This window comes from Elephas maximus, chromosome 21 (assembly GCF_024166365.1).
Source record: "Elephas maximus indicus isolate mEleMax1 chromosome 21, mEleMax1 primary haplotype, whole genome shotgun sequence".
Classification (NCBI taxonomy): Eukaryota; Metazoa; Chordata; class Mammalia; order Proboscidea; family Elephantidae; genus Elephas; species Elephas maximus.
In genome coordinates this window covers 14713719-14729243 of record NC_064839.1, presented here as the reverse complement: position 1 = coordinate 14729243, position 15525 = coordinate 14713719, and the positions used below count along the sequence as shown (strand labels likewise).

Below are 15525 nucleotides of genomic sequence, written 5' to 3'. Positions count from 1 at the left end.
TAGAGGTACTGGCATTGGGGGCCTAAGGTACAGCTGCAGAGCCCACCCACCAAAGTGATTTAGGAATAGAGACTCACCTACCTCACTGGCACTTGGCAGAAGCCTGTCAGCATCCTGCCCCCTCTGGAGTGTGAACCCCTGCTGCTACTAGAATCTGGTGCACACAACTATCACTACTACTTCTCTAGGTGGATAGGTGACAGTCTGCACCACACACTTAATGACCCAAAATCAGATTCTACTCAAGAATAGTGAATGGATTCTTAGGCTTATATATCCGGTAACAGCCCAAACCAGTTGGTAATAGGACATAAGTGATTCAAGGGCTACAACAATCAAGACACCGCAATCTAGTAGCTCACCTACGTATATTGAAAGAAAACAAAAAAAGATAAGACTCAGGGAACAAATATAGAATAAATCACTACAATATCTTAGTGATGGCTCAGAGACAGCACTCGACATCAAACCACATAAAGAAGCAGACCATGACTGCTTCTACAACTCCCCGAACTAAAGAATCAAAATCTTTCCCAGATGAAGACACAATCCTGGAATTGCCAGATGCAGAATATAAAAAACTAATTTACAGAATGCTTCAAGACATCAGGGATGACCTCAGAAATGAAATAAGGCAATCTACAGAAAGAGCCAAGGAACACACTGATAAAGCAGTTGAAGAAATCAAAAAGATTCTTCAAGAACACAGTGGAAAAATTAGTAAGCTGCAAGAATCCATAGAGAAACAGCATTCAGAAATCCAAAAGATTAACAATAAAATTACAGAATTAGACAACTCAATAGGAAGTCAAAGGAGCAGACTCGAGCAATTGGAATGCAGAGTGGGGATCTGGAGGACAAGGGAATTGACACCCATATAGCGGAAAAAAAAAAATCAGATAAAAGAATTAAAAAAAATGAAGAAACCCTAAGAATCATATAGGACTCTATCAAGAAGAATAACTTGTGTGTAATTGGAGTCCCAGAACAGGGAGGGGTAACAGAAAATACAGAGGGAATAGCTGAAGATCTGTTGGCAGAAAACTTCCCTGACATCATGAAAGACAAAAGGATATCTATCCAAGATGCTCATCGAACCCCATATATGATTGATCCAAAAAGAAAAACACCAAGACATATTATAATCAAACTTGCCAAAACCAAAGATAAAGAGAAAATTTTTAAAGCAGCCAGGGAGAAAGGAAAGGTCTCCCACAAAGGAGAAGCAATAAGAATAAGCTCAGACTACTCAGCAGAAACCATGAAGTCAAGAAGGCAATGGGATGACATATATAGAGCACTGAAGGAGAAAAACTGCCAGCCAAGGATCATATATCCAGCAAAACTCTCTCTGAAATATGAAGGCAAAATTAAAACATTTACAGATAAATACAAGCTTACAGAATTTGCAAAAACCAAACCAAAGCTACAAGAAATACTAAAGGAAATTGTCTGGTCAGAAAATCAATAATATCAGATACCAGCACAACACAAGGTCACAGAACAGAACATCCTGGTATCAACTCAAATAGGGAAATCACAAAAACAAATTAAGATTAATTTTAAAAAGAAAAAAATGGTCAAAACAGGGAATCATTGAAATCAATGTGTAAAAGATCACAATAATCAAAAAGAGGGACTAAATACAGGAGGCAAAGAACTGCCATATGGAGAGGGAAACAAGGCAATATAGGACAATACAAGTTAGGTTTTTACTTAGAAAAACAGGGGTAAATGTTAAGGTAATCACAAAGAGATATAACAACTCCATAACTCAAAATAAAACCAAGAAAAACATAATGACTCAGCAAACATAAAGTCAACTATTATGAAAATAAGGAACACAGAATTTATAAAGAAAAACGTCTCAGCACAAAAAAGTGGAAAAATGAAATTATCAACAACACACACAAAAAGGCATCAAAATGACAGCACTAAACACATGCTTATCTATAATTACGCTGAATGTAAATGGACTAAACGCACCAATAAAGAGACAGAAAGTCTCAGACGATCCGTCTATATGCTGCCTACAAGAGACGCACCTTAGACTTAGAGACACGAACTAAAACTCAAAGGATGGAAAAAAATATATCAAGCAAACAACAATCAAAAAAGAGCAGGAGTAGCGGTATTAATTTCTGACAAAACAGACTTTAAAGTCAAACCCACCACAAAGGATCAAGAAGGACACTACATAATGATTAAAGGGACCATAGAACAGGAAGATATAACCATATTAAATATTTATGCACCCAATGACAGGGCTGCAAGATAACTGAACAGAACTGAAAAGTGAGATAGACACCCCCACAATTATAGTAGGAGACTTGAACACACTGCTTTTAGAGAAGGACAGGACTTCCAGTAAGAAGCCAATAGAGACACGGAAGACCTAATTGCTACAATCAACCAACTTGATCTCATAGACTTATACAGAACACTCCACCCAACTGCTGCAAAGTATACTTTTTTTTCTAGCGCACATGGAACATTCTCTAGAATAGACCACATATTAGGTCATAAAACAAACCTTCGCAGAATCCAAAACATCGAAATATTACAAAGCATCTTCTCAAACCACAAGGCCATGAAAATGGAAATCAATAACAGAAAAATTAGGGAAAAGAAATCAAATACTTGGAAACTGAACAATACCCTGCTCAAAAAAGACTGGGTTATAGAAGACATTAAGGAGGGAATGAAGAAATTCATAGAATGCAACGAGAATGAAAACACTTCCTATCCAAACCTCTGGGACACAGCAAAAGCAGTGCTCAGAGGTCAACTTGTATCGATAAATGCACACATACAAAAAGAAGAGCAAAAATCAGAGAACTGTCCCTACAACTTGAATAGAAAGTGAGCAACAAAAGAATCCATCAGGCACCAGAAGAAAACAAATAATAAAAATTAGAGCTGAACTAAATGAATTAGAGAAAAAAAAAAAAAGAATTAACAAAGCCAAAAGCTGGTTCTTTGAAAAAAATTAACAAAATTGATAAACCATTGGCCACACTGACTAAAGAAATACAGGAAAGGAAACAAATAACCCGAGTAAGAAACGAGATGGTCCACATCACAACAGACCCAAACGAAATTAAAACAATCATATCAGATTATTACAAAAAATTGTACTCAAACTTGCAAACCTAGAAGAAATGGATGAATTCCTAGGAAAACACTACCTACCTAAACTAACACAATCAGAAGTAAAACAACTAAATAGACCCATAACAAAAAAGGAGATTGAAAAGGTAATCAAAAAACTCCCAACAAAAAAAAAGCCCTGGCCCGGACGGCTTCACTGCAGAGTTCTACCAAACTTTCAGAAAAGAGTTAACACCACTACTACTAAAGGTATTTCAAAGCATAGAAAATGATGGAATACTACCTAACTCATTCTATGAAGCCACCATATCCCTGATACCAAAACCAGGTAAAGACACTACAAAAAAGAAAATTACAGACCTACATCCCTCATGAACATAGATGCAAAAATCCTCAACAAAATTCTAGCCAATAGAATTCAACAACATATCAAAAAAATAATCCACCACAACCAAGTGCGATTTATACCAGGTATGCAAGGCTGGTTTAATATTAGAAAAACCATTAATGTAATCCACCATATAAATAAAACAAAAGACAAAAACCACACGATCTTATCAATCGTTGCAGAAAAGGCATTTGACAAAGTCCAACACCCATTTATGATAAAAACTCTCAGCAATATAGGAATTGAAGGAAAATTCTTCAACATAATAAAGGGCATCTATACAAAGCCAACAGCCAACATCACCCTAAATGGTGAGAGCCTGAAAGCATTTCCCTTGAGAATGGGAACCAGACAGGGATGCCCTTTATCACCACTCTTATTCAACATTGTGCTAGAGCTAGGTCCTAGCCAGAGCAATTAGGCTAGACAAAGAAATAAAGGGCATCCGGATTGGCAAGGAGGAAGTAAAATTATCTCTGTTTGCAGATGACATGGTCTTATACACAGAAAACGCTAAGGAATCCTCCAGAAAACTACTGAAACTAATAGAAGAGTTTGGCAGAGTCTCAGGCTATAAAATAAACATACAAAAATCACTTGGATTCCTCTACATCAACAAAAAGAACCCTGAAGAGGAAATAACCAAATCAATACCATTCACAGTAGCCCCCAAGAAGATAAAATACTTAGGAATAAATCTTACCAAGGATGTAAAAGACCTACACAAAGAAAACTACAAAGCTCTACTACAAGAAATTCAAAAGGACATACTTAAGTGGAAAAACATACCTTGCTCATGGATAGGAAGACTTAACATAGTAAAAATGTCTATTCTACCAAAAGCCATCTATACATACAATGCACTTCCGATCCAAATTCCAATGACATTTTTTAATGTGATGGAGAAACAAATCACCAACTTCATATGGAAGGGAAAGAAGCCCTGGATAAGTAAAGCATTACGGAAAAAGAAGAACAAAGTGGGAGGCCTCACTCTACCTGATTTTAGAACATATTATACAGCCACAGTAGTCAAAACAGCCTGGTACATAGACCAATGGAACAGAATTGAGAACCCAGATATAAATCCATCTACATATGAACAGCTGGTATTTCACAAAGGCCCAGTGTCAGTTAATTGGGGAAAAGGTAGTCTATTTAACAAATGGTGCTGGCATAACCGGATGTCCATTTGCAAAAAAATGAAACAGGACCCATATCTCACACCATGCACAAAAACTAACTCTAAGTGGATCAAAGACCTAAACATAAAGACTAAAACGATAAAGACCATGGAAGAAAAAATAGGGACAACGTTAGGAGCCCTAATACAAGGCATAAACAGAATACAAAACATTACTAAAAATGACAAAGAGAAACCAGATAACTGGGAGCTCCTAAAAATCAAACACCTATGGTCATCTAAAGACTTCACCAAAAGAGTAAAAAGACCACCCACAGATTGGGAAAGAACTTTCAGCTATGACATCTCCGACCAGCGCCTGATCTCTAAAATCTATATGATTCTGTTAAAACTCAACCACAAAAAGACAAACAACCCAATCAAGAAGTGGGCAAAGGATATGAACACGCACTTCACTAAAGAAGATATTCAGGCAGCTAACAGATACGTGAGAAAATGCTCTTGATCATTAGCCATTAGAGAAATGCAAATTAAAACTATGATGAGATTCCATCTCACTCCAACAAGGCTGGCATTAATCCAAAAAACACAAAATAATAAATGTTGGAAAGGCTGCGGAGAGACTGGAACTCTTATATACCGCTGATGGGAATGTAAAATGGTACAACCACTTTGGAAATCTGGCGTTTTCTTAAAAAGTTAGAAATAGAACTACCATACAACCCAGAAATCCCACTTTTCGGAATATACCCTAGAGAAATAAAAGAGCCTTTACATGAACAGATATATGCACACCCATGTTTATTGCAGCTCTGTTTACAACAGCAAAAAGCTGGAAGCAACCAAGGTGTCCATCAACGGATGAATGGTTAAATAAACTACGGTGTATTCACACAATGGAATACTACGCATCGATAAAGAACAGTGAGGAATCTGTGAAAGATTTTATAACATGGAGAAACCTGGAAGGCATTATGCTGAGTGAAATTAGTCAGAGGCAAAAGGACAAATACTGTATAAGATCACTATTATAAGATCTTGAGAAATAGTATAAACTGAGAAGAACATATACTTTTGTGGTTACGAGGCGGGGAGGGAGGGAGGTGGGGGAGAGAGCTATTTACTGATTAGTTAGTAGATAAGAACCACTTTAGGTGAAGGGAAGGACAATACTCAATACATGGAAGGTCAGCTCAACTGGACTGGACCAAAAGCAAAGAAGTTTCCGGGATAAACTGAATGCTTCAAAGGTCGGCAGAGCAAGGGCGGGGGTTTGGGGACTATGGCTTAAGGGGACTTCTAAATCAATTGGCGAAATAATTTTATTATAAAAACATTCTGCATCCCACTTTGAAATGTGGCATCTGGGGTCTTAAATGCTAAAAAGCGGCCGTCTAAGATGCATCAATGGGTCTCAACCCACCTGGAGCAAAGGAGAATGAAGAACACCAAGGTCACACGACAACTATGACCCCAAGAGACAGAAAGGGCCACATGAAACAGAGACTTACATCATCCTGAGACCAAAAGAACTAGATGGTGCCCGGCCACAACCAATGGCTGCCCTGACAGGGAGCACAACAGAGAACCCCTGAGGGAACAGGAGAACAGTGGGATGCAGACCCCGAATTCTCATAAAAAGAGCAGACTTAATGGTCTGACTGAGACTAGAGGAATCCCGGCGGTCACGGTCCCCAAACCTTCTGTTGACCCAGGACAGGAACCATTCCCGAAGCCAACTCATCAGACATGGAAGGGACTGGACAATGGGTTGGAGAGAGATGCTAACGAAGGGTGAGCTACGTATATCGGGTGGATTCTTGAGACTGTGTTGGCATCTCCTGTCTGGAGGGGAGATGGGAGGGTAGAGAGGGTAAGAAATTGGCAAAATTGTCACAAAAGGAGAGACTGGAAGGAGGGAGCGGGCTGACTCATTGAAGAGAGAGTAAGTGGTAGTATGAAGTAAGGTGTGTATAAGCTTATATGTGACAGACTGACTTGATTTGTAAACTTTCACTTAAAGCACAATAAAAATTATTACAAAAAAAAAATATATGATGTAACAGGAGCCCTGGTGGAGCTGTGGTTAAGTGTTTGGCTGCTAACCAAAAGGTTTATAGCTTGAATCCACCAGCTGCTCCTTAGGAACCCTATGGGGCAGTTCTACTTCGTCCTATAGGGTTGCTATGAGTCAGAATTGACTCGCTGGCAGTGGGTTTGGTTTGGTTTTATGAACTAACAGTGATAAGCTTCTCTATCTAGATACTATTGCCCTTTGCCAGGGCTGGTTTCAAGTAAGAATTGGTATGAGAACGGAAGTTTTGTAGATGGCATTATGGTAATAGGTGATGGAGAATAACACATCCAATACATAGTTTGATTTTGTAGTCTCAATCTTTGAAATTAAATCTCTTGCCCAAATATTGACCAGAGAGACTCTAAAATCCCAAATTTTACCAAGCTCCTAAATATGAACTCAGGTATCCTGGTGCAGAAAAATTATCCCTGAACATACTGAGAAATTTATGGCAATCAACGTTGACCTTGATTGGATTTGCAAATGTTGTGTTGGGATAGCAGGGCTAGTCTTGTACATTAAAAAGATATGGCACTGGTACAGCCATTGTGGAAAAGAGTCTGGCAGTTCCTCAAAAACTTGGGCATAGAATTACCATATGACCTAGCAATTCCAATCCTAGGTGTATACCCAGAAGTGGAGGCAGAAACACAAACAGAAACCTGTACACCAATGGTCATTGGAGCAATTTTCACAATAGCTAAAAAGGTGGAAACAACCTAAATGCCCATCAACAAATGAATGGATAAATAACATGTGGTTCATTTATACAATGGAATATTACTCAGCGATAAAGAGAAATGAAGTTCTGATGCCTCTCACAACATAGATGAACCATGAAACATGATGCTGAGTGAAGTAAGTCAGACACAAAAGGATAAATACTGTATGATCTCACTTATAAGCAAATAGACACCAAAGATCATTAATGGTTACCGGGGTGGGAGGGAGAGAAAAAGAGGGAGTTTTTGTTTGACAGGCAGTAAGTTTACGTTAATAGTGGTGGAATATTTTGGAAAAGGACAGTGATAACGATGATACAACATGAAAAATGTAATCAATATCACTGAATTATAAATATAGGAGTTGTTTTGCTAGCTAATGTTTTCGTCTGTATACTCTCACCACAATAAAAAAAAAAGAAAGAAAGAAAGAAAGAAAAGAAATGGGACCAAGGTGCATGTGGACCTGCACAGTTGGCTGTTAGGATGGAGGGGCCTTTGTTTGATGACAAAACATGTTCTTTTACATCCCAAAGCTTTGCAGAACCTGATAGATTGTGAAAGTCTCCCTCATGGATTGAATTTTATCCCCCCGCCAAAATACGTGTTAACTTGTCTAGGCTATGATTTGCAGTATTGTGTGGTTGTCCTCCATTTTGTGATTATACTTTTATGTTGAGAGGATTATGGTAGGATTGTAACACCACCCTTACTCAGGTCACCTCCCTGATCCAAGGTAAAGGGAGTTTCCCTGGGGTGTGGCCTGGGCCAACTTTTATCTCTCAAGAGATAAAAGGAAAGGGAAGCAAGCAGAGAGTTGGGGACCTCATAACACCAAGAAAGCAATGCTGGAAGCAGAGCTCGTCTTTTGGATACGGGGTCTATGCACCTGAGAAGCTCCTCAGCCAGGGGAAGATTGAGGACAAGGACCTTCCTCCAGGGCCGACAAAGAAAGCAAGCCTTCCCCTGGAGCTGACCGCCCTGAATTTGGATTTGTAACCTACTAGACTGTGAGAAAATAAACTTCTCTTTGTTAAAAAAAAAAAAAAAAGATACAAAACTAGGTACAGTCTGCCTCCTCCATACCTTATTCTCATCACCAGGCATCCGCCAATAGGTTCACAAGGGCCCTAACTCCCAAACCAGCCAACTTCCAAACCTCCCATTTCTACCAAGTTCAAAGTATCTGGCTTTCCCTTTACTGAGACAATGGGGCAGCACAGGAGAGGGGCCAGGACCCCAACTAGGTACCAGGTGGTGCTCCAGTCATTTCACATCCACCAACACCTCAGAACAGTGCTAAGAGACAGACGCGGTTGTTTGACTCCTCACTGCCAGGTGTTAGGGTACAAAAAAACCAAACCCACTGCCGTCAAGTCTATTCCAACTCATAGCAACACTACAGGACTGAGGAAAACTGCCCCACAGGGTTTCCAAGGAGCAGCTGGGGGATTCTAACTGCCGATCTTCTAGTTAGCAACCGTAGCTCTTAACCACTACACCACCAGGATTTCCAGATGTTAGGACAGATGCCACAAATGAGACTATATCTTACAGTCAGCAATATAAAGAAAATACTAAAAAAATCTTTCATACATCTTAAGTTAGCAATAATGACTGTCACGCAGTAAGTATCCACATACTACCCCTTGTTCACTTAAAGACGTTTCGCTTTTCATCAACTGCTGGTTCAATAAAAAGCCAAGTGGATTTATTTTGTAGGGCTGTGGCTTCTACGCAAACTAAGAGGCAACTATTATTATTGTTTAGGGGTTCCTCAACCAACAGCCCCTTTCTAATTTAGATTGTCAGTTGCTGACATCTACACCCACTCCCAAAGCTCCAGGGGTGCAGAGTCATTGCTACACTTGGTGTAGGAGAAGCTCCAAGTAACTTATGCAACCCACATGAGGAGGGTGAACAGCTAAGCAGGCATCATCTCAAACCCCCTTGTGAACAGAAGGTTAAACTACCTCAACTGCCCTATGACCGTGCCAGGTCAGAGCAGGCTGCAGTGACAGTGTACTTGCCTTACCTTTTAGAATGTTCTGAAAGTACTGAATAGCAGCACTGTCCCACTTCTTGGCGGGCCTGGAACAGTGAACAAACACAACTTCATTACTGAAGCTAGTATACCAGTATCACTTTATAAATGACATGCTGAATGTTTATGATAGAATGTTTATGATACTATTCTGAACAAAAGATGCAGGTAACAGTGAGCTTGGCTTTGGTTCTGCTCTGGGGTGACAACCCCAGCCACATCTCTGCAGTACCTTCCTCTCCAAGACCACTGTCTGCAGTAGTGCAGAGCCCCGAGTCACACAGGCCCTGCTGAGAACTGGCAATGCTCGAAGGTCCCCTTCCTGGAGCTACTGGAATGCCCTGTGCCCATCACCATGGCATCATTTGCCCCAACACCATCGACCCATTATCAGTGACATATGTCTCCCTAGCCATACAAGCTCCCTATGGGCAGCGATCCGAAACCCCAGTGCCCTGCACAGGCTGGCACAGAACGAGGGCTTGATATGTGTTGGCTAAATCAACACCAAGAGGTGGCGGTGGGAAAGCTCTGATTTCCAGGAACCAGCCAGTCACCATCACCCCACAGTATTCCCAACTTGCTGAGTCTACATCCCTTTCACTGTTACCCATTTTCTCTCTACCATCCTGCCCTTCCTACATCCCTTCTATGCTTCAGACGAAAATAGAGAGAGCTGTAGGCAGTGGAAAAGTGGAAGAAACCAGTATCTGAAAACAAGAAACGAAAAGTATGATTGAGTGGTACGTTTTATGTTTCTCTACAGGCTTTATTTGTCGGCGATGACAGCACCATCCTGCACGGGTTGTTTTAAGATTGAAATCAAAAATGGACATAAATCACTTATTAGCCCAGTGTATTGCACATAATCTACATCCAAAAATTAGTTTTTATTTTTTACTAAGAAATGGTATGCACGTTAACTCAAGAGAACTGCAAAGGGTTTCCAAAAGAAGGCAAAAAATAAATGAATAGTTCTAAAACCTAACTACAAAAAAAAATTTTTCTGATACTTTTTTTTAAATTTGAAGAAAAGGTAGATTCCTTACGAGAAAATAGGCAAACAACCCAAAAGTCAACCTAGAATATTAACAAGTGTATCACTCAATCTCTCCCTCACACACACAACACAAACTACATGAAAAGATACCCAATTTTATAAGTCAGAAAAACACAAATTAAAACAAAGTAACATTTTTACCCAGCAAATAAGCAAAACTTTAAAAACCTAATCATATTCAAAGGTGTGTAAGGAAAGAGGCACTTTCTATATCCCAATGATGGAGATAAAGTTGACAAAATCTACCAAAATTTATAATACACGTATTAAAATAGAAGTTCCGGATGAAGCACAAACACCAACCCCCACATGTCAAAGAGGATGACTAAACCACAGTAAAATAACTTACTCCTGAGTCTTCATCTACGTGGAGGGTATTCTAGGTCTGGGGGTGTTCAAGGTTGAGAGTGGGGGTCCCTGAAGAGGGCAGTACTGGGAAGGCGGGGTCAGGCACAGAGGGAACGAGACAGACAGGAAAGAGACGGCCTCTGAGAGTCAATTGTCTTGTTCCCAAGTCACAGGACAGAGGAGGAAGGGGTTGCTGCCACAATGAGGGCCGCACTCCCAGAGGGTCTCAGGGCAAAGGTATGCTGGAGAGTGTCTCACAGACCAGTGATGGTGTGGGCTGACTGCTGGGCAGCCTGAAACAGCGTGGTGGCCTCAGCAGAGACAAGCTGGCTAGTCATCTTTTTGTGCCGATTCCAAGGCCAACTGCAAGAGTGATGCATTCACCACCTCCAGGGGCCTGTGCCATGCTGTCTGTTCTCATGAGAACACAGGTAAACGCGTATAGAGTAAACAGATGCAGAGATGTATGTGATACATATACAGATCGTTAGCTGCCATTGAGTCGGCTCCAGCTCACGGCAATTTTATGTGTAATGGAACAAAGTGTCCTGTACCATCTCCATGTGTGTTTCCGTCCACTGTTGTGGCTGTGTATCAGTCCATATGCAAACACAGACCTCTTACAGACACATGCCACTTTCTTTGTTCCTTTTTCCTAGTATTTGGCCACATCACTGATGTCTGTACAAGGTGGTTTTTTGCACTGGGCAGTATCATGTCGGGGATATGGTTGTGACCGTGTTATCTTGAACAAGTGCTACCAGGTGGCTTGATTTCAGTCTCCTGTGGTCTGGGGCAGCCCTGTCCTTCCTCCCCCTCCAGGACTGGCATTGTGGGAAGAAGAACTATGCAGAGCAGCACAATTCTTACTCAACTTGCACGTCCTGGTGCATTATGCTCCCTGAACTGGGAAACTGCCTCTCTTGTGGATGCTTCCATGAGATGTCTGGAGACCCTGTCGTTCCTGCATCCCACCCCACCCCCAGCCACCTACACATAAAGTAGCCATGAGCTGGAGCCGACTCAATGGCAGGTAACGATCTGTGTATGTATCACATACATCTCTGCATCTGTTTACTTTATACGGGTTTACCTATGTTCTCATGAGAACAGACACCATGGCACGGCTCAGAAACAACCTAGCTGGCTATCAGAAGAGAACTATAGCAGGTATGCCAGAAAGGATGTTCACCCACGAAAAAGACTGAAAATATAAAGAAGAGGGTCACCTACTGGCAAAGAGCTTCAACATACGTTCTTAAGTTAAATTTGCAAATAGGACAGTATTGCTCCAACGGTCATTAAAACTCCATGGCTATGAATGCTTACAAAAGCACTGAAAGAAAGCCAGGAATTTCAGAGCCTGAGAGAGCACAGTGGCCTCCCAGCGAGAGGGAAATGAGGTGGAGAATTCAAAAGACTTTAACGCTACATAATCCTATATTGTATGACTGCTTTTCTTTGTTACTTTTCCTAAGTCTATTAAAACAAGGGAGGGGGGTGAGAACACAAATGCTAAGGCCCTACTCAGAGCCTCTCTGGAGAGGCTGCTGCCCAGGAATTCTGCTGCACATCCCAGTTTGACAAACACCGAGTCAGAAGACGTTTCTCAAAGAACAAAAAGATGTTTGAAATTGCTTAGCATTTCTGAACAGGAATCGATTTGGTATATACATCATATACTCCATTTTCCTAGCGATTCAGCCTATTTCAGAAGCTGTACTTACACAATCCCGGCGCTGTCTTCACAGATGTCAACGTGCAGTGTAACTGGTCTTGTGCAGTACAGTCCAAATTTTTTCGCTCTATAGGGGAGCTGCATAAAAGCTTCCACGGCAACCCGGATGCTGAGCAGCAAAACAGATATAGTTCCATCATGAGCAAAAAGGGACATACGCCGTGTATTTTTAAAGTACACCTATTTAACTAATACAGTTAACGTAAAACACACACACACACACACAAATTGTTCCGGGTTCCAATATACCTACCAACAGCAAGAAGTGCTTGGATTTATTTGCTCAAGGGGCTAAAAACTGGTTCTTCGGGAGTGAAAAAATCTTACTCTCTTATGTACACAGCACAGATAAACGTATAGTACGCCAACAGGTATTTAGTATATCTGAAGTATTAAAATTTCATGGTGTGGCGGGGGTAGGAAAAAATATCTAATGAGGGTTCAAAGATGATAATAAAAAAAAAAGGTTGAAAAATACTGTGCAATGACAAACACACCTGTGAAGAACACCCTATCATTCTGATTACCAATTTCAATCAAAGAACTACCTTAAAAAAAAAAAACCTTAAAGCTCCTATAAATGAGCAGGTGTCCTAATAAATTAGTATTTGCCAACCCTGCACAGAAGAAATTTGTTAAGTTCAACATCTGTATTTCCATTCTTCTCTCTGATAGATGACAGGCCACCTTAACATACCATTTTACAGTAAACCGATCTCCTCTCTGGATCCTGCTGTGCCCTGTGCGGGCAGCCTGGCCATCTTTTGTCTTGGACGGTTTAGAAACAACTGGCTGTACTAACTGCCCCTTGAAGCCTCCCCCCCGCCAAGCTCTATTTACTCATATGATTCTCTTGCCTAAAATAAACTTAAAACTCCAAATACGGAAACAAAAATCTCACAAAACAGTAAAACACAGTAATTACTCTGGTAACAATTATGACTATAAAGGTACAGAATCACAAAGCAAGAAAGGTACCGACTGTTTTCTTACATCTTTGCCAAATCCCAATGTCTGATCAGCCCCTTCTGCCATGAAACCTTTTTTCAAGACGAATCTCTCACTGCAACTGAAGTCTATTTGGTATTGCTCTTTCTTCAGTGAAAGAAAGGTCCTGGCGTTTATATATTACACTGACATCCTCTTACTTTGGGACAGAAAGCTATGAAAAATACCACCACAGAACATCAACACTGACCTGTGGCTACCGCTTCCTGCGACGCGTGGCCTGGCAATCCCTGAGGACTGTGCAGCCACTACCCGACAACCAGCTCGTTCCCAACCTTCTCCCCACCTTATGGAAAAGTCACAGTCTTGCTTCGTTAAGCAACCTATGTTCATACGGAAACAGGAATGCACATTTCAACGTATACTCTGCTGCCTCTAGAAAAGCTACCTACAGAGGTAAAAAGGACATCTCTGTACCTGCAGCCAAGCCTCCCTAAAGGGCCCACGTCCTCACAAGAAAAAAGAAGAGGACGTGCCAGGCGAGCAGGCTGGCAGAGAGCTCTAAGGAGACGCAGAGAGAACAAGCTGTACCCGCCCTGGCCTGCCAGGAAGGAAGGTGGAGGACAAGCCGCACACGCCCGAGACTTTACCACGGCCACCTTCTCTTCGCTCAGTGGATACGGAATCAGAACCTGCATCACTTCGTGGAGCCAAGCAATTCCAGTTTCCTCTTTTCTCAAGAAATAATCACTTCTATCCCCTCACTTTGAAAGTGACATTCTCCTTAAAAACTGATATTTGTCTTCTTACAGAGTGTGAGGCAAAGTAAATACATACGCACTTTTTAGATTTTACTGGGATGTACTTGGCAAAATCAACAAGGAAACATTCTGCCAGATAGTGGTCGGCCGAAGACATGATTGACTTAATAACAGCCCTGCACCAGCACTTCAGCTCCTGACAATAAACCACACAAACCTACAAAATAAAAAGGAAAGTTATTATTTTTTTTTAACTTCAGTATTAACATCTGTAGTCATAAAAATGAGAGAACTGAAAGGTATTCTCCTAAGATCACCTTAGCTGACATTCTACTCTACGGGAAGGAGAAGCAAAGAGGCTGGACCTGCCCAAGCTAAACACTGCTTGTCTGTAAATGAGCCTCGGTAACTACACAAGTCACCTGAATTCTAATTCACTGTTTTTCTTTTTAAAATTGCTTTAATCCCTCAACTAAAAACAATTTTAACAAAGTAAAATAAGGAAAAGGCATCGCTTTACCTTCTTATGTCAGAGAACAAAGCCTACCAACGGTTGTCAATCATGTGCCTGACCAATTTGAAATGCAGCCCCAGGCTGGTACTCCCTGTCCTACTTTCTGCGCCTGTTACCATCCTCTAAGGTGTATTAAAAGGATGAGTAATTGGAAAATATAGCCTTGGTGATGGAAACGATGCCGGAGATTTCATAACAGAGTTTTGCAAGACCAACGACTTTTTCATTGCAAATAACTTTTTTCACCAACACAAACAGTGACTATACACGTGGACCTCACCAGATGGAATACACAGGAATCAAATCGACTACATCTGTGGAAAGAGACAATGGAAAACCTCAGTATCATCAGCCAGAACAAGGCCGGGGCCAAATGCGGAATGGACCATCAATTGCTCATTCGCAAGTTCAAGCTGAACCTGAAGAAAAATAGAACAAGTCCATGAGAGCTCAAGTAGGACCCTGAGTATATTCCACCAGGATTTAGAAACCACCTCAGGAATAGATTTGACGCACTAAACACTGACTACTGAAGACCAGATGAGCTGTGGAATGACATCAAAGGCATCATCCGTGAAGACATCAAGAGGTCATCAAAAAGACAGGAAAGAAAGAAAAGTACAAAATGGATGCCAGAAGAGACTCTGAAACGTTCTCTTGACCACTGAGC

At 41.0% G+C, this 15525-nt stretch overlaps 1 protein-coding gene across 11 annotated transcripts in view; it reads right to left on the bottom strand.

The window, feature by feature from the left end:
• Window positions 1–15525, bottom strand: part of TDRD12 (tudor domain containing 12) — a 119992-nt gene that overhangs the window by 97308 nt on the left and 7159 nt on the right. For all 11 annotated transcript variants that reach the window (XR_007514643.1, XM_049864119.1, XM_049864118.1 and 8 more), the window contains exons 3-5: window positions 14422–14558; window positions 12622–12741; window positions 9478–9533 (exon numbers count right to left, since the gene is read on the bottom strand). Coding sequence is in view for 10 of the 11 variants with exons in the window: in XM_049864119.1 (XP_049720076.1) it covers window positions 9478–9533; window positions 12622–12741; window positions 14422–14558 (313 nt within the window). In the remaining variant the exon portion in view is untranslated. The remainder of the gene's footprint in view (window positions 1–9477; window positions 9534–12621; window positions 12742–14421; window positions 14559–15525) is intronic.